At 37.1% G+C, this 28,000-nt stretch overlaps 1 protein-coding gene across 3 annotated transcripts; it reads right to left on the reverse strand.

The window, feature by feature from the left end:
- Positions 1-16,782: 16,782 nt before the first annotated feature.
- LOC127415212 (DNA methyltransferase 1-associated protein 1-like) lies at positions 16,783-27,704 on the reverse strand. 3 transcript variants are annotated; one of them, XM_051653858.1, is made up of 11 exons: positions 27,570-27,704; positions 27,022-27,129; positions 25,007-25,098; positions 24,607-24,805; positions 24,242-24,400; positions 23,902-24,069; positions 21,538-21,723; positions 20,897-20,968; positions 20,287-20,359; positions 19,795-20,081; positions 16,783-17,898 (listed from the first exon to the last, which is right to left on the reverse strand). In XM_051653858.1, exons 2-11 carry the CDS (start codon positions 27,118-27,120, stop codon positions 17,839-17,841), a joined length of 1,395 nt encoding a protein of 464 aa, XP_051509818.1. In that variant the 5' UTR covers positions 27,121-27,129; positions 27,570-27,704; the 3' UTR covers positions 16,783-17,838. The 3 variants fall into 3 exon arrangements, with proteins under 3 accessions (XP_051509818.1, XP_051509817.1, XP_051509819.1); XM_051653857.1 differs by having other exon boundaries at positions 27,022-27,154; positions 27,570-27,702; XM_051653859.1 differs by lacking the exon at positions 27,570-27,704 and adding an exon at positions 27,406-27,525.
- Between the last annotated feature and the right edge of the window lie 296 nt (positions 27,705-28,000).

Consider the following 28,000-nt stretch of genomic DNA (forward strand, 5'->3'; position numbering starts at 1 on the left):
AACAAAACAAAATAATTAAAGATAACCATCATATGAAGGTAGGGCTACTAAAAATTAGATCTCTTTCTATCAAAGCACTAATTGTAAATGAAATTATTACAGATCATAGTTTGGATGCGCTCTGTTTGACTGAAACCTGGCTTAAACCGGATGAATGTATTAGTTTAAATGAATCTACTCCCCCCAGGTTATTGTTATAAACATGAGCCTCATCTGAAGGGTCGAGGAGGAGGTGTTGATACAATTTACAGTGATGTTTTTGGTGTTACTCAGAGGACAGGATATAAGTTTAAGTCTTTTGTACTAATAATGCTTAATGTGACACCGTCAGATATAAATAAATAAAAAACTCTGACGTCTTTTGCCCTTGCTACAGTATATAGATCACCCGGGCCTTATTCTGATTTCCTTGGTGAATTTGCTAATTTTCTATCAGATCTAGTAGTTACTGTAGATAGAGCTTTAATTGTTGGTGACTTCAACATTCACATAGATAATGAAAATGACACATTGGGATTCTCTTGGAGTTTTCTGACTCTCTTGGAGTCAGAAAAAACGTGACAGGACCAACTCATCACCATAATCATATGCTAGATTTAAGTCTGTCATATGGAGTTGATGTTGATACTATAGAAATTCTACCACAGAGTGATGATATCTCAGATCATACCTCGTCTCTTGTATGCTGCGATCAGCTAATATTACTCAATCTACACCACTCATTCAGGTAGAACTATTCTTTCAACCACTAAAGATAGCTTCACTAACAAACTTCCAGATCTATCTCATACACTCAGTAAGCCCCAAAGTCTAGAAGAACTTGATGAAATAACAGAAAATATAAATACAGTCTTCTCTAGCACTCTAAATAGTGTTGTCCCCCTTCAATTAAAGAAAATTAAAGAAAAAAGCCCTGCACCATGGTACAATGATCACACTCATGCTCTCAAGAGAGCAGCTCGGAAAATGGAGCGCAAGTGGAAGAATACAAAATTAGAGGTATTTCGCGGCGCATGGAAGGATAGTGTCTGTAGCTATAGACAGGCACTTAAAGCTGCCAGGTCAGCATATTTTAGCAAACCCATAGAAAATAACCACAACAATCCTGTTTATTCATTACTGTGGCTAAATTTGTTAGGAATAAAGCCTCAACTGAACCAGATATTCCGTCGCAGCACAAGAGTAATGACTTCAGGAATTTCTTTACTGATACAATTAAAATAATCAGAAATAAAATTGGAATTATGCAATCATCTGTCACAGTACCTCAGAAAAAAGTGTCTCATAATTTTCCTCACATGCAACTTCAATCCTTCGCTGTCATAGGTCATAAAAGCTAACAAAACTTATTGAAACATCAAAAGCCACAACATGTATGTTAGATCCAATACCAACAAAGCTCTTAAAAGAGGTATTCCCTGCAATCTCATAACCTCTTCTTAATATTATTAACTCCTTGCTATCCTAAGGACATGTCCCAAGAAACTTTAAAATGGCAGTTGATCCTGGAGAACTGGCTAATTATAGACCGATTTCAAATCTCCCTTTTATGTTGAAAATACTAGAAAAGGTAGTGTCCTCACAACTATGTTCTTTTCCACAGAGAAATAGTATATATAAACAATTTCAGTCAGGATTTAAGCCCCATCACAGTACAGAGACTGCACTTATCAGAGTTACAAATGACTTGCTCTTATCATCTGATTGCGGCTGCATTTCACTTCTAGTGCTTTTAGATCTTAGTGCTGCAATCGACATGATAGATCACGACATTCTCTTGAATAGGCTAGAGAATTATGTTGGCATTTGTGGACTTGCATCAGCATGGTTTAGGTCCTATTTAGCAGACTGCTACCACTTTGTCTATGTAAATGAGGAATTGTCAAACCAAACAAAAGTTAAGTATGGAGTGCCACGGGGATCAGTTTTAGGGCCTCTGTTTTTCTCCTTGTATATGCTTCCCCTGGGAGATATTATCAGGAATTGTGGAATAAGTTTCCACTGTTATGCCGACAATACCCAACTTTATATTTCTTCAAAACCTGATGAAATTTCACAATTCTCCAAATTAGCAGAGTGTATTAATGAAATAAAAGATTGGATGGCCAGAAATTTCCTTCTACTCAATTCTGATAAAATTGAGAGGTACTAATTATTGGACCAAAAACCTGTAAAACAAGCCACTAAAATATAATTTGACTCTCGATGAATGTTACATCATCTTCAACAGCGAAGAACTTAGGTGTTATATTTTATACCAATCTGTCCTTTGAAAATCAAATTACCAATGTTTGTAGAACAGCATTCTTCCACCTAAGAAATACTGCTAAATTACGACACATGCTCTCTGTTGCTGATGCCGAAAAACTAATTCATACGTTCATGACCTCAAGACTAGATTATTGTAATGCATTACTGGGAGGATGTCCAGCAAGATCAATAAATAAACTTCAATTGGTTCAAAATGCAGCAGCCAGAGTGCTGACTAGAACCAAACAATATGATCATATTAGCCCCATTTTATCATTGGCTACCTGTTAAATTTTGTATTAATTTTAATATTCTGTTAACTACGTACAAAGCTTTGAATGGTCTAGCTCTGCAGTACTTAAGTGACTTCTACCACGCTATATTCCATCACGTTCATTACGTTCACAAAATTCTGGCCTGTTAATAGTTCCTAGGACATCAAAATCCACATAAGTAGGTAGATCCTTTTCATATTTGTAACCCTGTTCGAGCATCTCGAACAGGGTTACAGAGTGTGTCTGCATCAGACACACTCACTCAGTTTAAGTCTAGACTAAAGACTCATCTATTTAGCCAGGCATACACCTAATTATACTTCAACTCACAATTAGGCTGCTTTAGTTAGGTCTGCTAGAACTAGAAACCAGAAACACTGATCATTATCTATAGCCCTGCAATAAATCGAATGGCATCTATGCTAATATTATTTTATTTGTTTCCCTGTCTCAACCTCGGGACTCCTATCTTGAGGTCACCAGAACCGGCTGGATCCAGCTCCATTCCTGCTTCGTGTTGGTCTCCACTGCTACGTGTCTCTGAGTGATGACGAATGATAGCAGCCGGTGCCAGCCAAACATCATTTCAATCTATTACGATGGACTTCAGAGGATGAACTGATGCCAACTCCAACCATAAGACATGGGATACATCATATGCCATTGAATGAACCTTGGACTTAGGATAGACCTCACCGAAATTACCAGCCGGTTGAACTGCGATGCACCTCACTGATCTCTGCCTGCATCACCTCGGTCAAATGATGGACTACACTCTTATAATGGAATATATATACTATCAATTAATTGCCAACAAAACCCTTCATAAGCCAACTAACAAGGACAATACATCTATGTGAACTTTTGCAGTTAATCAACGATGAACTTCAAAGACATTAGTCATTAATCTTACAGTTCATACAAAATCTTTGTTTAAACACTGACCCTTAACACTTACATAGTTTAATAATTTTAAACCATGACTTGCACTATAAATAAGTAATATTGGCAATATATTTATGTTGTTTAGCCAGAGGGGAACTGGCCCCCACAGTGAGCCTGGTTTCTCCCAAGGTTATTTTTCTCCATTAACCAACATCTTATGGAGTTTTGTGTTCCTTGCCATAGTCGCCTTCGGCTTGCTCACTGGGGATCTAAATACAATTATTATTTAATTACTTATTATTATTTTTAAACACAATTCACATTCATATTTTATGAAACTATGCAATGATGATTCTAAGACATTATAAATATAACAGTTTCATTTTCTGTTAATGCATGATTTTCTTTAAAGCTGCTTTGAAACTATGTGTGTTGTGAAAGGCGCTATACAAATAAAATTGACTTGACTTAAAATGTCAAGATGTGTTACAGTAAAGATAATTGGGGAGGGGGGTTCTTAATGGTTCATATTCAGGTCAGATGTTTTCAGGTGTGATGTTCTATCAAAACGAAAATGTTAATGGCTTTGTAAGGCAACAAATATATTTTATGCATGCACACGTGCACACACACACACACACACACACACACACACCAGCCTTAAATGCAAGCAGTCAGATAAGCACTTTTATCTGGAGAGGCAAAGATAATGGCTTTTTACAAAATCCCTCTGCTGTCCTAGATTAAAAATTTGGGACTGGGGACATGTTTGCCATCTTTACTTTATCTAAGTCTCCTCACAGTGTCTCATGCCATCAGATTCTTCAGTGTCTTGGTGGCATCAGATTCCTCAGCCAATCTATTGTGGCCTCCCTCGAAGCCACACAAGGGGAAGTAAGGGCCATTGTTCCATGTTGTTCTATCAGTGATTGCTCTTCATGCTACTGATCGAAATGCTGTTGGGTTGTTTGTCACCTTAGTGATAAATTATAAGTATGTGTGTGTGTGTCTGATGCGTGTGTCAATGCGCCCTTTATCTTTCTCAGAATTTGATCAAATGTGATTGATCTCTTTTGAGGTTGCCAGAAGCTAAACAGGCCCTAGATGCAATTGTTTTATCATCTCATAATCAGATAATTCCCAAAAAGGAAATCAAGGAACCATCTTTTATCACTCAGAAAAGTAAGGCAAAGAACTGCATTACTTAGGGAGAACCATGGAGGAAAATCATCCATTCAACTACATGGGAGAGACAACAAAAACACAACCTGGTCTCAAAGAATCACGTTACTATACCTACATTTTTGCAAAGTGATTTTTACGTGGCTCGTTGTGTGTATGTTTCCTTGTGAAATAAACACAAGAGGTGCTACAACAATGACTCTTATTCCCTTTCACACAAGTCACAAGTAAAATGGCAGATTATCAGTTCACAAACACTTACTTTTTACATTTTAATGTTTACATTACATAACCAACTACATTTACAAGCTTACTCACAATGAAGTTTCACGGTAGCTAAACTGATAGATTGTTGCGCTTGCAACGAGAAGGACTGTGGCATGAGTCAAGAAGAGCCGACAAAAGTCGACACGTGAGATAAAAGTGTCAGCAGCACCTTAAAATGCTGTGGTTGCTTCACCAAATGCGTTTTTCATGTCATATTTGCTCAGTTAGGTTTAGGGTAGGGAGGTAGGTTTTGTTGATTTAAAACCCGATAGTGCATTAACCTGAAAAACTTAATATGTAGGGGAGAACATTAAACTTGCTTTTAGCGCCACACAGTGGACATTTTACAGCGATGCTGTTGTGATACAAGTAATGAACCGTGTAATGTAACTGAACAAAAATGTCACCACAATAACGTTTTTTTATGAAATGAGGCTGACAAAACCAGCTATTTTTGTAGAAAATACAAAGGACTAACACTACCCACTGTTTTACAGTAATGTAATTAGAAATTATTTTAAAAATCAGCCAAACACTGAACTAAAACTGAATCAGATTGACTCGGTACCAAACAACAAGTTTAGAAATCTGTGAAACCCTATGAAATCTGTTTTATTTTTTCTCCAAATTTTCTCTGAATTCCTGGTTTTAAAGTTTAATTACATTTAATAATTAAAAAAGCTCTCTAATCAAATGAATTTTTTCAGTTTCACGCATTAGTTGAATGGAGCTTTTATTTTGGTGTTTAGGCGGAACATTTGATGTTTTTGACAGCTTCACTTCTCACCTCCGGAAAAGCAGTTCGCTATATGGGCTAATGTGCTTATTTAACCGCAAAAGGCAATGATTTAATTATATAAATATATAGTCTGCATGTGCTATACACTTCACAGTGAATAAAGTGCCCTGTTCGTTGTCATTAATACACACACAGAGTGCACGATGTTAATAAACCTTTTTCACGCTCCGGGTTTTGGAACACATAAACATTTGCACGGTAAACTTCGATAGCAGTGAATGGGAGTGAATGGGAGATCACAGCAAATATTATTTTCACTTACCCATTTGCTCCAAGACCAAAAGAAAAGAAAAAAAAACACTGTTACGTTTTAATGACTTTCCAGAAGAGTTAAAAAATAGAGAGAGGTGGATTAAGACAGTAAAATGGGAGATGTCGTCAAATTTACTGTCACTCTCTCAGCAGCTGTAATAGAAACCCCCTCGCAGCTGTGGTAATTCGTTTTATAAAACAAATTCCAGGGTAATATAACACAAAGTACAATGTTATAAATTTACACTCAATATTTAAAAAATTTATAAAATAAAAAAATGAGAGATTTACACTGATAAATAAGGTGAAAACACATCATCACACTCTGTGAAAAAGGTCTATGATGTGGTTCGTACATGTATAAGCAGAAGCTTCTCACATTCACTTACTGTTAAAGCACGCAGCACATGCAGATCGTAAATCTCAGCCTTTTGTGGTTTAATCAGCATACTAGGACATTTCACAATTATAAATTGATTAATTGTGCATGTATATTTCATCCCAAATATGTCAAATTCCGTGACATTCCACATTTTATAGTTAATTCAGTTTTCAGACTAGATTCCGCGATTCCGTCCATATTTTCCGCAATGCGGAAATCATAGGGCCCTACAAGTTTTGAGAAACTACACAAGTTTGAAAAGATGTCCTGAACAGAAAACATTTTGTGAAGCTTCTTAGACCACTGACTACCAAAATAAATAAAAAATAAAAATAGAGCCAATTACTTCAACATCCTCTTGAAGGATGTCATGATAGGTTGTCAATAGCCAGGCTAAGTGAATGAGTTTGCATTGTCAGTGCATTCTAATTGACTCCATCTCCTCCTAGTGGCAGTCTGATTCTGAAGTGGGCAAATTCGAGTTTCTCATTATAGTGCAAGTAATTGTGGTCAGAGTGGGTTTGTGGATTCAGTCCTATAGCAGTCTGCCAACCTCTGAGTGTGTGAATGAGTGTGTATGTGTATGTTTTAGGGGACAGATTGGCTCTTCTGTGACTGATTGTGGAAGTAAATGAGTCTTCATCTACTAGAGAATGTCTGTCCCTCAGCCAGAGTGACAGAGAAGCAAGAGTTGTTAACTTTCCAATCTCTCTGTCTGTTACTTTTAGGGCTCTGCAATGCAGATTGAAACTTAAAATAAAGTAGCCATACGAGATGTGCAGCACAGTGTGAAAAGTTAACTTTCTTCATATTTTGTCATACTTATAGAGTAAGGAGTGTTTCAGGGTATCAGCATGCAACTATATGACAAACAAGTATTCCAAATGTTTAGAAACATAACAGACTTTATCCTAAAATCGCAGTACAGCTATATTTTCCCTCCTAACGAGACAGAGACATTTTTCAACAGTTGTAAATCATAAACAATCCACAGAATGTGATGCTGTATTTCAATAAACCACAAGCCAGTTCCACGAGAAACCCACAGAAAGCCCTCCCATAAACTCACAGGAGATGACAATGAGGAAATAAATCAAGTTCTCTCAAAAAGTGTGCAAATGGCATCACATTGCAGCATAATAATAAAGCCAGAGCATAGGCTACATGTTGTTCAGCTGGGAGATGCTTATAGGGTATGGTTGCGATGAGCGTTTCGCTCCTGCCTTACAGCCATGACTGTCATTTGGCTATTATTATGAAGAGTGAGTGTAATGCCTGGCTGTATGAATAGAATTGTCCCACTGATTGTGATGTATAGTTTTTCATTACCATTCCCTGGCCTTTGCCATCCGGCATGTAGGAAATCCTATTTATCCCCTAATTTGTAAGCCCCCCAACCTTGGCTGATAGCAATCAGAGCCTGTAATTGTGTGCGCCGTCTATGGATAACGTAGAGGGTGACAGCGCGAGAAGGCAGGGGAGGGGTATTGAGAAAGAAATAGAAAAGTGAGATAGAATGAAAAAAGAGCTTGAGAGATAGAAATACCAGCAAGAGTCTGACCTGAAAGCACTTTTGAAGCACACAAAACACATCATACTCTTCAAAATCTATCATACATGTTTTTCCCAAACAGAGAAAGGATCTATTATCCAGCGCCCTGTCACAGACCAGAGAACAGTAATAATAAGAAATATGAAAAAAGTATAGCCACCTCTCATACACATCCACAAAATGTACTCGGTTAACTTAGAAACTCTAGCGAAAGTGAAATACCCAATGTATCAAGTATATTAAGTAATTATTTTTTACCCAGCCTTCAATACTATACAATATAGCCTAAATCAGGATACAGCCAGTGGGTTGGTCAAAACTGAACAGTTTTTGTATCATTTTTATTAGTAGCTTTTTAAACAACACTATCAAGACAAACACTTCATGCAATTCACACTGCACTTGCAGTCTAGCTGTACTTCTAATGAATACATAATTGACTCATTTCTATGCACTGTGCCAAAAGGGACCTTTGCATTAAATGTGTGATTGCGCCCTCTATTAGACATCATTAAACCAATTCTAGATCCACCTTAATAAGGACTTTATGAGCCTTTCTTAAACTCTAATTCTCCTCTCTGCCCTCATTCAATATGTCAAATACTTAAAAAAAAAAAAAATGGAAATGGCAAATTATATCCTTATTTTGTCATCATTTTGTAATAGCTGAATAATGAACTGTGAATGTTTAAACAAAGACGTTTACTTATGAGGTTTCAGATGTTTAGCACGCTAAAGCTCTGTCCCAAAGTATAATCTAAGGCTATTGTAGATTTACAACAACATGCATGGTTATTAACATTTGTGCCGTGTTAATTGTTATATAGCATCTTTAAAGGAATATTCCGGGTTCAATACAAGTTAAGCTCGATTAATAGCATTTGTGGCATAATGTTGATTTCCAAAAAAAAAAAAAAAGAAAAAAGAAAAAATCTTGGTTACAATGAGGCACTTACAATGGAAATGAATGGGATCAATCTATAAATGCTAAAATACACATCATTTCAAAAGTATAGACATGGAACGTAAACAGTATACGTGCTAACATAATTTTAGTGTGATAAAATCACTTACTAACCTTGTGTAATGTTATATCCAATACTACAATTTGGTAGTCCCAGTGCTAGATATAACTTTACACAGATAAGGTAAGCAATTTTATCACACTTAAATCATGCTAACATGTATAATTTTTACATCTTGTGGCTATAATTTTGAAACAGTGTGTATTTTAGCGTTTACAGATTGGCCCCTTTCACTTTAATTGTAAGCGCCTTACTGTAAAGGCTTTTATATACATATATATAAACAAGGGGTGAGTCGAATTTTTTTTTGTGTGTTAATAAAATGATGCCACAAATGCTATTGATTAAGCTTAACTTTGAACCCAGAATATACCTTAATTTTTCAAAACACACATGCATGTAAATCTAACCAATCTAAGGTCTGAATGCATCTTTTCTGTCTTTGTGCACCCTTAGCTGTGATTAACCCCTCTGCTCAGGATTCCAGCAGAAAGTATTGATTTTCTCACATTGAGAAGGATTGAAGATTACACTGGACATTGCCTTTAGTGAATTGATAAGTCAACCTCACCTCACCGGAGGCCTTGTCAACAACAATCTATTTTCAAGTGTACACAGAAAAGCAAACAATATCATGGAATTCAAAAGTGAAATTTAAATTGTGTCAGATGTGGAAAGACATGACAAGAGGTACCAAAGTCTTTCATATTTTATGGCCCAAGCTTTTATTCTTGGGTTTAATCTCTTGCTGAAATTGACAGCAGAGGAGGAGGTTTGTCACCCAAGATAGCTCAACAGCATCTTGGGGTGGAAACCTTTAAATCTGCCACTTTCCTTGGGCTCAGCCCTGCGATAACCTTCCTCAGTATACACACAAAGCCTGTTTTAACACCAACTAAATTTCCACAGAATTTAATAGCAGATTCAACCCTGGCTTAGTTATTTTTGGATCAGCAGGGGTATTCAATATAATACTTTCTAAAACTAGCAGCTGGCGAAGGTCTAGATTTAGCAACTAGCATGAGTCGTTTTTACCTTCTCTCCTCCCCACCACACTTCAGTGCTCCTCCACCGTGGCATCAGCTGCAGAAGCTAATGAAACATCAGTCTGATAATTGAGGCAGTGCTGGTCAAAGAGATGGAGTAGAATAACTACCCTCTGTCTTGCTCATAGCCATCTGCTTCACTGGCTTGGGTGGTATAGATGGGACAGAAACAGCCTTCATTCAATGAACTAAACAATGTTTTACTTAACAATGTGAGTAAAAGCTTGTCAATGTCACTTCAAACACATTCCCTTTATACTATTTTAATACCCTCCAATGTCACCTACCAGAGAGTTTACAACTGTCTGCCACTCAAAGTCTTTCTAGCAAGTCAGTCCACTAGCAGGCATCTACAGAACTCTCCCAGGCAGCTATTTTCTATGTAAAAAAGCTGCACACAAGTGCAGTATCATCATATTTTTGTTTTAGCACTTGAGTAAGCAAGTGTACATAACCAAACCACACAGGCGTACATGAAGGCAAGGGTCAACTATATCATGAAGGCAGATTTTTGCTGAGGTTTAAATGTGTTCTTAGGACAAATTAATCTTTCTTGTCAGGTTGGGGCATGTTATTATGATATTTTTATTGAGGCAGGTTGTTGTGTGTTTTAAAGTAATAGATTTATAAAATGTATAAATTACAATATATTTTAGCCAAAACATTGTTTTGATATTTTTGTACATTACCTTTTCCAGTTTTTGTTGTTTCATGAATTCATGCATGTGTAGATGTAAAGAGAAGCGTAGATTTTTTTTGGGTGGTTGTGATGGTGAAGACATCTTTGGTTTAGTGCCCCACATAGTGTTACAATATGCACTGCTAATGGGGTATGTTGTCACAAAAGGTCAATGTGTGTTTAATGAAGTGTATTTTTTTTCCTGGGTAATAACTGTGAAAATGTTCAATACCTTTTTTTTTTTGTAGCCAAGACTTCAAGGTGTGTGGCTATGCAGAAACTGACTTTCAAAAATAAACCTGAGAAAATATTCACTGGATTAAAAAGTGTGACAACTAGCCCCAGTCTCCTCTAAATACTGTAATTTGAAAATGCTAAAACAAATTTAATCAGTTGCATTCAGTAAAAAAATAAATAAATACAATTTTAAATTTCTCCTGGAAATGTGCATTATGTCTGTCCCCAGTTTTTTCCCCACCTCATACCAATGTATCCTACAGAGTGAACAACTAATTTTTCCCCAGAGAGACACAGTGTCCCCCCATTTAATCACATTCTTCTCTAAATGCACTGCTGTCTTTAGGGCATGTGGAAACTCTCTCCAAAGCAGACTGGGGTGGTTAAAACTGGCCGTGAGCATGACTACTAACAGGTGACTTGGACAGTAACCTCATCTATTTGGTAAAGGAAGCTGAAATGATCTATAATGTGTCCTTTCCCCGTAGCCAGCCACTATCACTCCTCTAATAAGTCAAACAACCTCAGGTCAGAGTGGTTCACAGTAACCAGGCCACATGAAACTTGAATAAAACATTCATTTGATTGTCTTTCCTGGTGATGTATGCACCTGTGTTATTAGAGAGAAATTCAAAAAAGAACAATTCAGCATTTAGGGATCAGATGATCATTTTTAAATGAGTTTCATCCTTGCAGAACATGTGCTTTGGAGTTTAATGAAACCTCATTATCATCATCCTACTGTGATGGAGATCCATACAATTTGATAGAGTGATGAAAACTGTATGAAGCTTCACTCCCTTGATGACAGACCCGAAGTCGTCTCTTTCTTGACTAACTCGTCTCCATCATATCTCTACCACATCTGCTCCTAGGCGTGCTCGCAGACAATGATGTATAGCCACAATTAGCCCTGGAAAGACTTCAATTATGATAAAAACCCTTCACCCCTCTTAGGCCATGATTAAAAAGCTCTCCTCCACTCCAGTGCCTCTGATAAAGAGCTCTCGTTTCACACCATCACTTCTTCGTTGGCATAATAAACCACTCTGCAAGGGTTCTGACTGCTGCCTTTTACCTCTCCATCCCCTAACTTCTGGTGTTCCACTGAGGAGGAATGTTCAGCCATTTACATCATTTTCACATGGGTAGCAATGCAATGATCCTGTTTGTGCAACCAAATTTAAATTTGGCCCAAGACATGAATGCAAGACTCATATAAACAGTGACCCTCAGAAAATGCACAAGAAAAGGGAAAGAACCCAGAGACTCACCTGAGAACGCCCATTCAACATTTTAGAATGAGATTTGCTTAGTAACACATCTGATAAATGGATATACTGTAATGAGATGGAGCCATCACAAAGTCATGAAAAGAGACTTTGAAGAGAGGAAAAGAAGGATCATCTTTCGGCTGTGTTCTGTCAAGGGAGAAATTACACACTTACTGATTTTTTCCCCCCAAAGTATGGCCACCATAGATTATAATGCAGGATTTACGAGCCAATTTCCAACATGAAATATAGACACCAAGAATCAATTTTACCACTGTTTTTCACTTTCTCTCCTCTCAACAGATCACAGCTGCTGGCTCTTCTCAGGTACCATTGAAGCCACTTATTATCTTCAGTCAGACAAGGAAGATGAAGAGGATTAATTCCTTCCCAGTGGCCACTCATATTTAAAACAATGTTAAGGGAGGTTTCTAGAAATAAACACTTTTTAAAAAAAATATCATCTTCACTGAACGATCTTTAATCCAGTTCACTACTTGAGTGTAGTACCTGTATTGGCTTTTCTGAAAAGGATGAAGGTTGTGTGAAGAGTCCCCTTTTTTTTTTTTTTTTTTTTTTTTCAACCTCTATACATTTCTTCCACGGGCCACTGCTTATATTTGTCCTGAATACAGGATGAAGGGCATAGATTGGTGTTAAAGGAATAGTTCACCCTAAATAGAAAATTCTCATCATTTACTCTCATGCCATCCCAGATGTGTATGACTTTCTTTATTCTGCTGAACACAAACAAAGATTTTTAGAAGAACATCTCAGCTCTATAGGTCCACACTATTCAAGTCTATGGTGTCCAAAAATGTGAAGCTCCAAAAAGCACATAAAGGCAGCATAAAGGTAATCCATAAAACACCAGCAGTCTCCTTGGTGATCATGATTTTAAGCTTGATTACACATCCTATAGCACCAGGAAGCACTAGGAAGTGTAATCGAGCTTGAAATCATGATCCTGCCTAGAGACTGCAAAGGCATGATGCACAGTGAAAGTTACATTTTGGTCTGTTCTCCCCCAAAATCGCTTAGATCGCTTCTAAGATGAACAGATTGACAGATTAAACCATTAGAGTTTTATGGATTACTTTTATGCTGCCTTTGTGCTTTTTGGAACTTAAAAATTTTGGTCGCCATTCACTTATATTATATGGACCTACAGAACTGAGATATTCTTCTAAAAATCTTCATTTGTGTTCTGCAGAAGAAAGAAAGTCATTCACATCTGGGATGGCATGAGGGTGACTAAAGATTTTCATTTTTGAGTGAACTATTTGTTTAATGTGACTGAGGCCAAATGCATTCTACAATATAAAGGTCAATAAACTATACATGAAAAGTCTATTTATGTATAGTAAAGTTTATTAGTCTTTATGTCGTATTATATCCACCTTTTTCCTGAATGTGGAAGTGTTCCACAATTCACCTGTTTTCAATTTCCAGTCTCCAGTGTTTCATCCGTATCTGCGTTTATTCTTTGCGGGTAAAGTATTAGATTTGTAGAAATTGTCAAAAAACATGTGGCTCTATAGTGCCAATACTTCACAGAGTCAAGATGATCATTTTGTTTTACAGTGCCTCATCTGAATATAGATGACATGAAATGATCATCCAAGGTTATATCATTCACTACTTTGAGTTATGACAGCTAACTGCACAAGTTGAGCATGAAATTCATTTTTACTCCAAATAACTTATCAGCCAATCGTGTGGCAGCAGTGCAATGTATACAATCATTCAGATACGGGTCAGGAGCTTCAGTTAATGTTCACAGCAACCATCAGAATAGGGAAAAATCTGATCTCAGTGATTTCGACCGTGGCTTGACTGTTTGTGCCAGACGGGCTGGTTTGAGTATTTCTGTAACTGCTGATCTCCTGGGATTTTCACGCACAACAGTCTCTAGTGTTTACTCAGAATGGTGCCAAAAACATCCAATGAGTGGCAGTTCTGTGGCCTTGTTGATGAGAGAGGTCAACGGAGAATGGCCAGACTGGTTCGAGCTGCCAGAAAGGCTACAGTAACTCAGATACCCACACCCCCTGTACAACTGTAGTGAGCAGAATAGCATCTCAGAATGCACAACATGTCAAACCTTGAGACGAATGGGCTACAACAGCAGAAGACCACATTGGGCACTTTAGCAGGACCATAGTGTTCCTAATATAGTGCTAAGTGAATGTATTTCCTCACACTTCTGTATTACACGGAGGACTAGCTAAACATTCGACCTACATCTTTTGAATATAACTGCTTTGACAAACTTCCTCAGCTATCAACTCATCCTACTGAGACCATAAATTTTCATCTAAAAATCAGCAATTCCCCAATTTATTCACATTACTTAAACTATATATTAATAACACATTAATATGGAGTGTTCATAGTCAGGAGTTAAAAAGACAAGGAAACCTGTCAGTCAGAGGGTTACGTTATTTTATGAATGTTGTGAGAGGCTGACTTACCGCTCTTTACTGTCTGGGATGAATTTATCTCAGGATGGGCAGAGGTGTCATTTAAATTATAAATGCTTCCTGTCATTTTCAATATTGTTATGAATTTACTGGAGATGTCTTTATCGTGGTGAATTCATGAAGTGGTGTTGACGAGCGGCAAAGCGGTTCATGTTATTGATGCGCACGCTTGACAGCTAGATTAAATGTCACCACGCGCTCTACTAACATTAAGCAAGATACTGATATTTTACGGAACAATCAACGCCTGGGTCTCTTGACTAAGTTTTCCTTATCAAACAATGGGGAGAAGTATAGTTTCTAATTTTTTTGGTATTATATTACTCAATCTAAACCAGTCACCAACTTACAAATTGTAGCTGGGAATTTTTAGGACCAATTTTTTTCCTTATTAAATTTCTCTATTAGGGTAGTTGACGCATAACATGTCAATTGGTTTTAAACTCAACATCAAAACTTTAGGCTAAAACGTATACGAATATATACTGTAAGGCAAAGTGAATACCTCAGGATCCTGAAACTAATCACCTCCTGCCATGTGTAATTTGTCAAAGTACAAATATCCCAAATAGTCTCGTTAATATGAGATGCTACAGTTGTGCTCAAAAGTTTGCATACCCTGGCAGAAATTGTGGCATTGATTTTGAAAATATGACTCATCATGCAAAAAAACTCTTTTATTTAATGATAGTGATCATATGAAGCCAATTATTATCACATAGTTGTTTGGCTCCTTTTTAAATCATAATGATAACAGAAATCTCCCAAATGGCCCTGATCAAAAGTTTACATACTCTTGAATATTTGGCCTTGTTACAGACACAAAAGGTGACACACACAGGTTTACATGGCAATTAAAGGTTAATTTCCCACACCTGTGGCTTTTTAAATTGCAATTAGTGTCTGTGTATAAATAGTTAATGAGTTTGCTAGCTCTCACGTTGATGCACTGAGCAGGCTAGATACTGAGCCATGGGGAGCAGAAAAGAACTGTCAAAAGACCTGTGTAACAAGTTAATGGAACTTTATAAATATGGAAAAGGATATAAAAAGATATCCAAAGCCTTGAAAATGCCAGTCAGTACTGTTCAATCACTTATTAAGAGGAGGAAAATTCGGGGATCTCTTGATACTAAGTCAAGGTCAGGTAGACCAAGAAAGATTTCAGCGACAACTGTCAGAAGAATTGTTCGGGATACAAAGAAAAACCCACAGGTAACCTCAGGAGAAATACAGGCTGCTCTGGAAAAAGACGGTGTGGTTGTTTCAAGGAGCGCAATACTTGCTGACCCCTCTCCAAACATAGTGCTTATGGTTGTGATCATAAAGCTCTATTTTGGTCTTGTCACTCCAAATTACAGTGTGCCAGAAGCTGTGAGGAGTGCCAAGGTGTTGTCGGGCACATTGTAACCGGGCTTTTTTGTGGCATTGGCTTCTTTCTGGCAACTCGACCATGCAGCTCATTTTATTTCAAGTATTATTGTATTGTGCTCCTTGAAACAACCACACCGTCTTTTTCCAGAGCAGCCTGTATTTCTCCTGAGGTTACCTGTGGGTTTTTCTTTGTAGCCTGAACAATTCTTCTGGCAGTTGTGGCTGAAATCTTTCTTGGTCTACCTGACCTTGGCTTGGTATCAAGAGATCCCCGAATTTTCCACTTCTTAATAAGTGACTGAACAGTACTGACTGGCATTTTCAAGGCATTGGATATCTTTTTATATCCTTTCCCATCTTTATAAAGTTCCATTACCTTGTTACACAGGTCTTTTGACAGTTCTTTTCTGCTCCCCATGGCTCAGTATCTAGCCTGCTCAGTGCATCCACGTGAGAGCTAACAAACACATTATTTATACACAGACACTAATTACAATTTAAATAGCCACAGGTGTGGGAAATTAACCTTTAATTGCCATTTAAACCTGTGTGTGTCACCTTGTGTGTCTGTAAAAAGGCCAAACATTCAAGGGTATGTAAACTTTTGATCAGGGCTATTTGGGTGATTTCTGTTACCATTATGATTTTAAAAAGGAGCCAAACAACTATGTGATGATAAATGGCTTCATATGATCACTATCCTTAAATAAAAGACAGTTTTTTTGCATGATCAGTCATATTTTCAAAATCAATGCCAAAATTTCACAATTTCTGCCAGGGTATGCAAACTTTTGAGCACAACTGTATATGCATAATAAAAATAAAACAATAGCAAATTTCCGTTTAAAATAGTTTTATATGGAGTATAGCATGTCACTACACAAGATATGTAAACTTTCCAAAATTTTGTCATGTCAACTACCCATTATGTATTATTATGTACAACAAATATGACTCACCATATAAAGTGTACATCGAATCAAGGACATAACATGGAATTTACATTCTAGCTCCAAGATGGTCATGGTAGAATACAAAAATATATTTATAATTTAAATTTACACATAACTGGAGCATTTTGAAGTAGTACTCTGGAATATATTATTTTAACTGATTAAGGGAAAAGCACATGAACAAAAAAACAACATTTATTAAACCTCTACACACGGACATTTTACAGGCCAGGATCTGGATATAGAAGACTGAAGAGACAGAATTTATTTGAGATTGAGGTGACCCTCTCTGTGCAAGGCTCTTCTAAGGCAATGCAGGATTATAGGTGAAAGTCAGCACATCAGAATGGCAGATGTACAGATGCCAGTTAGACAGGGACAAATTTTTCCAGAGCCTGCTGTTTCGAGAAGCAGCCAAGGAAAAAGCAAACACTCTTTCAATACATTTCCCAACAGGATCCAGACTCGCTCATACCAGCTGTCCAGCATACGTTTATTTCAGACAGACAAGCAGACAATTATTTTTTACGCCCTCCTTGCTTCGCTCTTGTCATGTGCCGATTAGCTCTCTCTGCCAATTTACAGTTCATCTGGTTTTCGGGCCGCCTGGTAGGAGACAGGAGGCGGTATAATGGAATAGGATGTCAAGGGTGGTCTGTGTCATGGCACAGGTTTGGCCCAGAGAATGGAGAAAGGAGAGAGGCAGGCAGGATTGAGGGGTGGACAAGAGGGGTAGTCATTCTGCTGAATATATTAACGGAGAGAGCCAGACACTGGTCATCAAAAGAGCAAATAACAGATGACCTACATCTTCAACCTCACCCTTTGAACCTGACCAAAGCAGGCAATCACTTAAGAGAGACCCAGAAACCTCTCTCTCCTCTTCCCAAAATGTCCATCTGAGTTAAAAAATCATTTATATTTCATGGTTTCTTCACCTTCTTGATAGATGAGGAACTGGAGGCAGATTCTCTGCGTTTGCGCTGTGCAAAGAGGAACATGCACAAAATCATATTATAGTATTGATGCCATCAACACTGTATTTGTACTGAATTTTGTAAAAGATTTTTTGGAACATTTTATATTCACCTTTATTACAACAATATTAGCAAACATTTTATAATGCTTAACAGATCAGTAATTCATGTACAAATGAATATATTGTATATGAATCCAAGTTTCATTATATTTCTAATTAACTGAATGTGCATAAATGAAATGATCGTTTGAGCATTATAATGTGTGTTAATGTTATTATTGAAATTAATTGTGTAAACAGTAACTAATAAAAATTATACCAGGAGCCGGATTCATGAAACGCTCTTTAAGAAAATTCTTCTTAACTACCATTTTCTTCTTAATTTAATCAGAAGTCGCAATGTGATTTTAGACCAAAACAAGTTTGACCTTTTTGTGTTTTATGTTTTTTTATTTTCAACTTTCAAACCATGTAAATGTTATAATGAAATTAAAAAAATAAATGTTATTTTGAAACTCCTTAATGTGGTGACCAATCAAGTTAGTCAATTCAAATGGATGCGCTGCTAAGCACTCTCTCTCCGCAATCTTTAGAGTACATAGAAACATAATAATTATTTCCCATGCCTGCTTCTTACTTTCCGACATGATATAATTATCAAGCTTCCCAAGGAGAACTTTTTTCCTTGTAGTAATTTCTTCAATGAGAACCTCCAGCTCTTGTCTACTAAAGTGTTTGTTTCTTTTCTTTTCTTCCATGTCAAATTAAAAGTTGTCAAATGGTTAACAGCAGGTAAATTCTCCTATGACGGTTTATGTTGTTAAATCAACACATCTCACGCACTTTACTTTTAAAAAAAATGATCGCGAGATGCTTGCTACATAAAAAAATAAATAAATAAATAAATAAATAAATAAAGGTTACATTTATTGTACTGATTTACCAGTGTTGAAGTATTGAATTTGTTGTATATGACACGGAAACCTCATGAGCAGGCTAGTATGATCTAGACAATGTTAAAGACATTCTTAAGAAAATATTTGAGAATTGCACTTAAGAACATTCTTACAAACTTCTCATAATTTATCATAAAATAACTGTAACTTTTTTTTTCTCTAAAGAACATTTTTGTCAATCCAGCCGCAGGACTCAATTGATTGAGTCTGTCCAACCCTACACATTTGCTACATAGTGTTGAATAGTTTTTTAAAGGTATATTTCAGGTTCAATACAAGTTAAGCTCAAGCGACAGCATTTGTGGAATGCTGATTACCACAAAAGATAATTTTGAGTTGTCCCTCCTTTTCTTTAAAAGAAAAAGCAAAACTCTGGGTTACACTGAGGCACTTACAATGGAAGTGAATGGGGCCAATCTGTAAACATTAAAATACTTTAAAGTAATTTAGTAGTCAGCCACTGCTTTACAGCTCAAATAATTCATAAGTTTTAACAGAAGAATTAATGTAACTGCTTTCATAAAATTGTATGCTTCACATTTCTGCCTTTGAACCCTCCAAATATTGGCCCCATTCACTTACATAGTAAGTGCCTCACTGTAACCTCCATTGTTTTTTTTGTTTTTGTTTTTAAGAAAAGGAGTGACAAGTCAAACGTAATCAACATTATGCCACAAATGCTGTAATCGAGCTGAAATTGTATTGAACCCGGAATATTGTATTGAATTTTACAATATATTTTACAATACAATTTTGTATTGAATTTTAAAAAAGTTTAAAAGGTGATCTAATTGCATTACAATGCTTGCAGAACTTTTTACACGATGCACTACTTTAATCTCCAACCTCTCTAAAATATTATATAAATTATCACGCCAAAACATTTACCAAGTCATGACAATTTACAGGGTGGTGCCCGTAGGTACTTTCCTTCGAATACTCACTGAATTTGGAGTGAGCGGAGCTCCAACCACATCGATAATCTGTTCTTTGGCTTCGGTTTTGATGTCATCAGTGCCAGGCCAGGATTGACTGTCAGGGGCTCCACCGCTCTCGCTCTGTGGTGTGACAGCGCCCCCTGCTTTCAGCAGAGCATCATAGCGATGCCGCAACATCTGCTGTTCGTACTCACAGTTACTGTAGGCCTGCTTCAGCTCGTACACCAAAACCAGGTCACTGCGGAGTTCATTGAACATCTGCACTATCTCCTCTGTGGGCATAGGGTTAAGGTCTGTGTTTGAAAGAGAAAAGGGATAAGTTATTAGATGGTTAAATACAAAATATGGGTTAAGAACCGTTCTCTTATTTTGTTTTAGATTACATTTCAGAGGCCTTAGATGAGGAACACTGATGCATTAGAAGCTATATGGAAAGTAGGAAGTCAGAAGAGAGAAGGTCTTTCAAACTTGTAATCAGTCCATTTAAATGCTACTCACCCACTCCTTGCTCTGTCAGGATCTGTTCAATCGCTTTTATCTTCTTCTGTCCAACTGAACTAGGTAGCTTCATCTACAAACAAACAAAAAAATCCACTCAAGTCAGCAAAATCTACAGATTACATTTTTAGAAAACTTAAGTCTTGCTTATGTGCCCACACTGAAATAGGGAGTACATCTTCGGTACAAATCAGACAATCTGAATTCCATGAGAATTCTAGATGGAACATTAACACCTTTAATCTCAGATGGCTACATGGTGGAAAGAAGTGGGAGCAATGGAATAAAAATGGGGTCATCTTTCATTCGTAATACCCCAGAAATGCACTTCAGAGAGGGCAGATCAAAACACGTTTATGCACCCAAGTCTGACTAACAGATGACCAGCCAAATCGGAGTCATACACTAGCCCCAGTACCGGCCTTAATGTGTTTTACATAGAGCGACTTCCCTTCATTACTCTTTAAGAGAAATGCCTTCCTGTGGGTAGATTAGTCTACCTATGACTGTGTGAATCAATCAACTCCTGGCTAATGAGAGAGAAGTTAAATGCATATATTAAGAAATGGATCAAGGGTCAGCATCATTGAAGCGTGTAGGTTGATCTCACCCTCTGGCTCCGTAGTGACACTCCAGCAGATTTGAAGTCTGGGAATTTGATGCCTGTGGTTTCAGGGACTGCCTGCAAGTGGACAGATAAGAGGCCATTAGAAGTTCTGCAATGTTTCTTGTTAGATAGCATGGAGATTACAGTATTTTGCAATTAAAATGTATAACTAAATATATGCACACCAAACTACAGAAAGGTCATGCATGTGCTTGATTGCACAAACAAGATAATAGCTTTTGAAAATTCGGTTTTATTTTTATTTTATCAATACTATTACTATGATCATTGCAGCAAAAAACATGCGTTGTCATGCATTATGCCCTCGTGCATGACAGCTTTTTGGGGCAGTTCACACAGAATGTGTTCTTGTGTTCAAAAAACAGCTAAACAGAGCGCTACAGAATGGAACAACGCAGACACATTTTTAAAAGTTGAACTTTTTTTTTTTAACTTGACATGGTGTCTTAAGAAATGCAGCGCTTATGGCACAAGAGATGCAAACTGTACATGTGTACATAGACAAACACTTCAAAACTAGCACAGACCAGACACAAGAAACATCTTGTATAAACAGCCCCTTACACAGGTAGGTTAACTTTAAATTTCAAGTTTGTGCAATCAGGATATAAGGAGTTAATTACTGTTTTTTCTGTCTCTCGTTTTTGTGGCAGCTTCTTTTTAGTGGCTTTGCGTTCAGCTCTGCGCATCTCTGTGGTTGTGTCAGCAGCTGTAATGAGCTTCTGCAGGTCCTGGGCCTTCTTTTCACGCTCCTTCTTGCGTGTCTCAATCTTCCTCAGCTCCTGGACCAGATACTCCTCTTCTGCCACCTACAGGAAGGAAAAAGACGACCATGGTCTAAATGAGAAAAGGAATTTGTACTTGACACAACACTGACACCCATTAAATAGATCACTGTTGTAATAATTGTTATGTAGGCTGGATAAAAAAACTGCACAAAAAGAGAATAAGGTAAATGGTAGCATTAATTAGCTATATGATTTTGCATTTGACAAGAGCATTGAAACAATACTTAAAGGTGATGCATCTGCGCCAACGGCATCACAAAACGGAATTGCAAAATGTCAAACAATATACCTAAACACTTCTGCCATATATGAAGTTACTGTTTACAAACAAACGCTCCGCCCAGCCACTTCCGGGTTCTTTTGGGAGCCCAGAAAATAACTGCTGTCTACGGGCACTTCACTGAAATTGCTCTGAAACTGCCCAAAAAGTGCTGTTTGTAGGGTTGAAATGCCCTGTTTTCCACAGATTATTGGAGATTAAGGCTTCTTTCAATTTCCACCTGATCGTTCCATCAGGAAAAAGTCAGGATTTTACATAAATTATGATAATAATGACGGTGACCCGTGAATTATCATGTCTGCTCTATTAGACACAATTGACCCACAGCAGCTGTTGATGGATATTAACTTTTTTAACGAAGAAATCACACGAACTCTGATTGCAAACAGCTGTTTTTAATTTCCACAGTACAGATATGAGGTCAAATATGATCTAAACGATGATCTTATATGATCGAGACCACCATATACTATATAACGGAAGGGAACAGGTACCCGTCTCCAACACTGCAGCGCATGGGCTACTGTTTGTGAAAGGATGAGTGAATATAAATAATGTCATACTGTGAAAATGATATCTTTGCATTTATTTTGAATGCAGTAAATAATATTGTTCAATCAAAAATCGTTAAGTTTTTATATGGAATATGATAATTGTGACGTCAAATATTATTTATTGCATGTGGGTTAATAATTTAAGCAGTTAAGACACATATTGTATGTCTGATGGTAGTTTTAATTTCTTGAGGATGTGTATTCATCAACCTGTTACATGTGCGACATAACCACACAGGCTCATGGAACCAAATTTAAACTTGATTTGCCGATATCTCAGAAAAGAACCCACATACTTTCTTCACCGTAAACCATAGATAAACCATTTATAATAACTTTTATTATCATTAAAATACATTACTACTTTCTATAAAGCTTAAAATATTATTAAAACTGCCTAATTCCACCACTGAAATCTGCTGCTCAAAAGAACCCGGAAGTGTGGTTTCCTGCAGTGTGACGTCAGAGTAATTTCATCTATTGGTAGAGCCAGTGTTGCGGTGTCGGGTTGGTCGGAATACTCAAACAAACAGAGCAATGTTTTGATAGCGTCACGGAGCCACAGTGTTTACACGTTTTGGGGGTACACATTTAAAATAAAAAATAAAAAAACAGACAGACATCACTTTTAAGGACTGAAGGGATGTAAATTTATATGTGATTTTAATCACATAGCTCAATCGAAACTGCATTTATACACATGCAAGTTGTCTTCTTGAAGGAATATTCCGGGTTCAATACAAGTTAAGTTAAATCGACAGCATCTGTGGCATAATGTTGATTACCACAAAAATGAATTTTGACTTTTCCCTCCTTTTCTTAAAATAAAAATAATAATAAATCTGGGTAACTGTGAGGCACATACAATGGAAGTGAATTGGGGCCCATTTTTTGATGGTACAAAGGCATAAATGTGAAGCTTATAATTTTTTTAAAGCAATTACATTCATTCTTCTGTTAAAACACATGTATTATTTGAGCTGTAAAGTTGTTTAAATTGTAATTTTTACAGTCGTTTTTTAGTTTGTTGATATTACATCATCATGGCAATGAAGTTGTAAAATTGCATATAACTTTTCACAGAAAAGGTTAGTAGGCGATTTTATCACATTAAAATCATGGTAACATGCATATTGCTATGTTTTGTGACTATATGTTTAAAACTTTAAGAGTTAAAATTAATTTCGTGGTAATCAATAATATGCCACAAATGCTGTTGACTGAGCCTAACTTGTATTGAACCCGGAATATTCCTTTAAGACTTTTAAATTAGTTAATTTAGTGATACCACCTGGAGCTGGCACAGATGTCAGTTATTTTTATTGACTTTTTTTTATGCTGAGCAGCTGTTAGGTACGGTCTCACCTGCTCTGGAGTACGGTTGAAAAGTCTTTCTAGCTGCTCTTTCCGGCGTCTCTCATGACCAGCGTCAAATATGTAGATCTTGGGCTCTGTCCCTGTTCCTGATCGAACCTTTGTTAGCTTGCCACAAATGTTGTAATAACGCTCCTTAAGGTCCTCAACAGAGCGTTTCTGCAAAAATAACAAATTGAAATCAGATCAGCCATCCTAATACATAGAGCAAGTATGAAATTAAATGTTCACAAATAACCAAAATATAATGTGGTCAGGTTTAATTTTTATAGTGTGCTTATTTAATCTTATTGTTGAATATAATAATGCAGAACCGTGACGTGAAATTTACTCTGTGTTGTTGGTGGTCATAGCGATCATGGATAACAATGAAGCGCAGGTCGAAACGTTTACACAAGTCGAACAGATGATCCGTTTCAGCTTTCGTCCATCCGTCGTCATGGAGATACATCTGATACTCCTGCTCTGAGTACACAGGCACCTGAACAGTCTTGGAACAGGAATAATACTTTAATTAACACTTTCATAGAAACAAAGAAATACCGTAAAAAAAATTTTATGATACAGATAATCATGGATTTACTTTTTCGCATACATAAATAATCGCTTTCATCTCTCCTCACTTGTTTTTCAATTTTCCACCATTTCATCCCTCGTTTCTTCTCTTTTGCTACATGGTCTTCTCTTTTTCCTTACCTTGTTGAAGCGAGCAAATGGATAATCCTTTCCCTCCTCTGCTGCACGTCTCCAATGATGGAAAATGGCTCCATCTTTTCTGGCTGGATTACTAAATGGCATCCACTTCCAAGGCCGCACCTTCTTACAGCCCAGCTTTGCCTTCACTGTCCGATATCCTTGTGTAGTGTCACTCGGCAGTAGCGGAGGAGCATCTCGACTGAGAGAAGAGAAACCATTTGAAAGTCAATGAAACAATGACAGCTTCCAATGACAGAAAACAGGAGAGCATTTAACCTTTAAACAGCATCAGTGCAGTTATGCATCATGAAAATCATAATTGTTAGAGACCAATTATGCAGGTGAAATCTCATAACATGGCATAATAGGACAGTGATGTGTTATTGAAAAAAGGTCATACTTTTTGTCAGAATAGAGCAAGGCATAAACTTCTCTGTGCATTCCTTCCGGTCTCTTGAATGTCAAGGTCTCTGTCACTTTCTTGGCTTTTTTCTACAAAAATGAAAAGAATGACAATCGTTTCAATTGTACAATGTTATAGGAATATTCCGGGTTCAATACAAGTTTAGCTCAATTAGTGCCCGACCGATATATCGATCAGCCGATATTAGCCTTTCACCGATATATTGGTTTCGGCATATATTTTACCGATATGCGCCGATATGAAAACTTTTTTCAGAACATATAATGCAGAAAACAATGCATTAGAATTGGTGTCATTACGTAGTTTGTCCAGCAGAGCGCGCTCCGACTCCATTGTTTACAGAGCTGACTCTGAACTGACGGTGGCTCTGCAGACAGGGCGGAGTTAGGCGGTGCGGAGCTGAGTGGTGTCTTTTCGGTAAGTTGCTAACTAGTTTGTGAAATACATACTGGAAAAGTTAATAAACAATGACCCTATCATTTTCCCTTTTCAATATAACTAATATAACGTTAACCCTGTCCCTGACAAACATGTCACTCATGTCTGTTTGCTGTTAGCCAGCTATAGGTTGTCAGTGCAGTAAGTAATGTAGCAGATTGAAAGGTAAACATCAGAACATCTTTTTGCAGCACAGCAGACAACGGTGCAGTGGTGGATTGTGTCTGTTGAGTGTTGATTTCACGCTACATTGTTACTCAGTTGGTGAGACACAATGCTGGTCCATCTTTTACTCTCTGTGACGACGAGCTTATAGCTAACTAGCTAACCACGTAGCTACTTTCATTGCTTGTCAGCTGAGTGGAAGCTAATGTGTAAACATGTATTCACCAAAGTGTTTTGTTCAGGATTCAGTTTGGTACCCCCTTCAACCGAACAATTCCAGTCATTGCATTTATACAATGTAATATATAAAAGTCTGGTTTTCCGCCATTGAAAGTTTCCCCTGAACGTGTATAGCGGAATACGGTGTAACACCGCTGCCGCTGTTTATCTCTTGTCTTGGCAGGTGTAAATGCTTCTTTTTTTTTTTTTTACAATCTGCCCCTAATTGACTGGCAGTATTAAATTAGTCAGCATTTTACTGATACTAAACAGTACTGATGTTTTTTAAGCTATTTATTGTATTTTTATTTATTCTTTATTTTCTCAGTGTTCAGTTCTAGAATTTGTTGACAATGTATAATAATAATGTCAAATATTCTTTGATAAAAATATTTAAGAAAGCAGCCTTCTGAGTACCTTTGCATAGTCATATCGGTGCAAAATCGGTGCACAATCCACATAGAAAAGGTCTGTTTTCATTCCAGCTCAAAAATTAACTATATTGGCCACCATATCGGTAATCTGTGAATTTTCACCCTCTAAAATCGGTATCGGTCGGGCTCTAAGCTCAATCAACAGTATTTGTGGTATAATACTGATTACCACAAAAATTGATTTGGACTTGCCCCTCCTTTTCTTTAAAAAAAAAAAAAAAGCAAATCTGGGTTACAGCGATGCACTTACAATGGTGAATGGGGCCAATCTGTGAATGTTAAAATACTGTTTCAAAAGTATAGCCACAATATGTAAATAATATGCGTGTTAACATGATTTTACGGTGATAAAATCAATTACTAACCTTTTCTGTGTAAAGTTATTTCTAATTTTACAACTTCGTTGCCATGACAATGCAATGTAAGCAAACCCCAAAATGACTTTACAGCTCAAATAAATTTTTGAGTTTCAACAGAAGAATTAATGTTAGTGTGTTTATCAAATTAAAACCCTCCAAATATTGGTCCCATTCACTTCCATTGTAAGTGTCTCACTCTAACTGTGATTTTCGCTTTTTTTTTTTTTTTTTTTTTAAAGAAAGGTTGGGATGAGTTGAATTGTGTGTTAAAACTGTTGATTGAGCTTAACGTCTAAAACCTTTAGTAAAATCCTATTTATCTAAAACATGCAGTATCTGATGTTGTTTGTTCTCATCTGTGACAGGGATGGGTTACCTTGTCTGAGTTGATGATGTCTTTCTTGCTGATGGGTCCTGAATCATTGTCTCCTCCTGCCAGCTCCAGAATATCCCTCACATCAGCACCGGTCGCCATGGTGAGCACCTGTTAAAAAAGAAATGACCTAAAACTACAGAAAGGGAAAGCGTATGATATAATGATCCAGTTGGTTTAATTTGATAACAGACAGATTAGGACAGTGTTTGTTGAAAAGTGTACTGCTGCCTGTTCATTTATTTAGCCTTCATTTACCCATCATTACTCCAAACACTAGTCTATACATCACCGTTAGAAGTTCAAACAATATAATGGGTCTGATTGAGTAGGTAGAGGGCAAGGGTAATATATAGCAGGGGACCAAGATGTCACAAAAACGCTTACAGCTGCAGTGTAGTAATATTAGTTAGTCTGAGTGCAAGTGTAGTCCAACACAACGAAGCTCGAAATCAATGACCTTACAGGCTAACTGACAGGCGGAATCACCAAGAGCTCCCAGAACTATATTGACAAACTGCAAGTGTATCTAAGGCAAGATTTATTCTTACCTGAGAAAGATACACGCAGTCTGTATACCTAAAAAATAATACGTGTTTGATTTAAATTACGATATAGTGTTAGCTGACATGCTAAAGTCTACGGTGAATCCACGGCGGATGTAGAACTCTTCTTCGATCCTCTGCGCCTTTGGTCACCAATGTACATGATCGCCCCGTATTGGCCAAATGGGGTCTAGTGCAAATCTAAATGGCAGTGTCCTAAACTAGATAAAAGGCTTTGAGAGTGCCATGTTTAAAGGGATAGTTCAAAATTCTCGCATCATTTACTCACCCTCGTGTCATCCCAGATGTGTATGACTTTATTTCTTCTGCTGAACACAACTGAAGATTTTTAGAAGAATATTTCAGCTCTGGGAATAATCGAGCTTGAAATCACCAAGAAGACTGTGGTCAAGATGTACAGTGAAAAAAAGGAGTTA

Source organism: Myxocyprinus asiaticus, chromosome 24 (assembly GCF_019703515.2).
Source record: "Myxocyprinus asiaticus isolate MX2 ecotype Aquarium Trade chromosome 24, UBuf_Myxa_2, whole genome shotgun sequence".
Classification (NCBI taxonomy): domain Eukaryota; kingdom Metazoa; phylum Chordata; class Actinopteri; order Cypriniformes; family Catostomidae; genus Myxocyprinus; species Myxocyprinus asiaticus.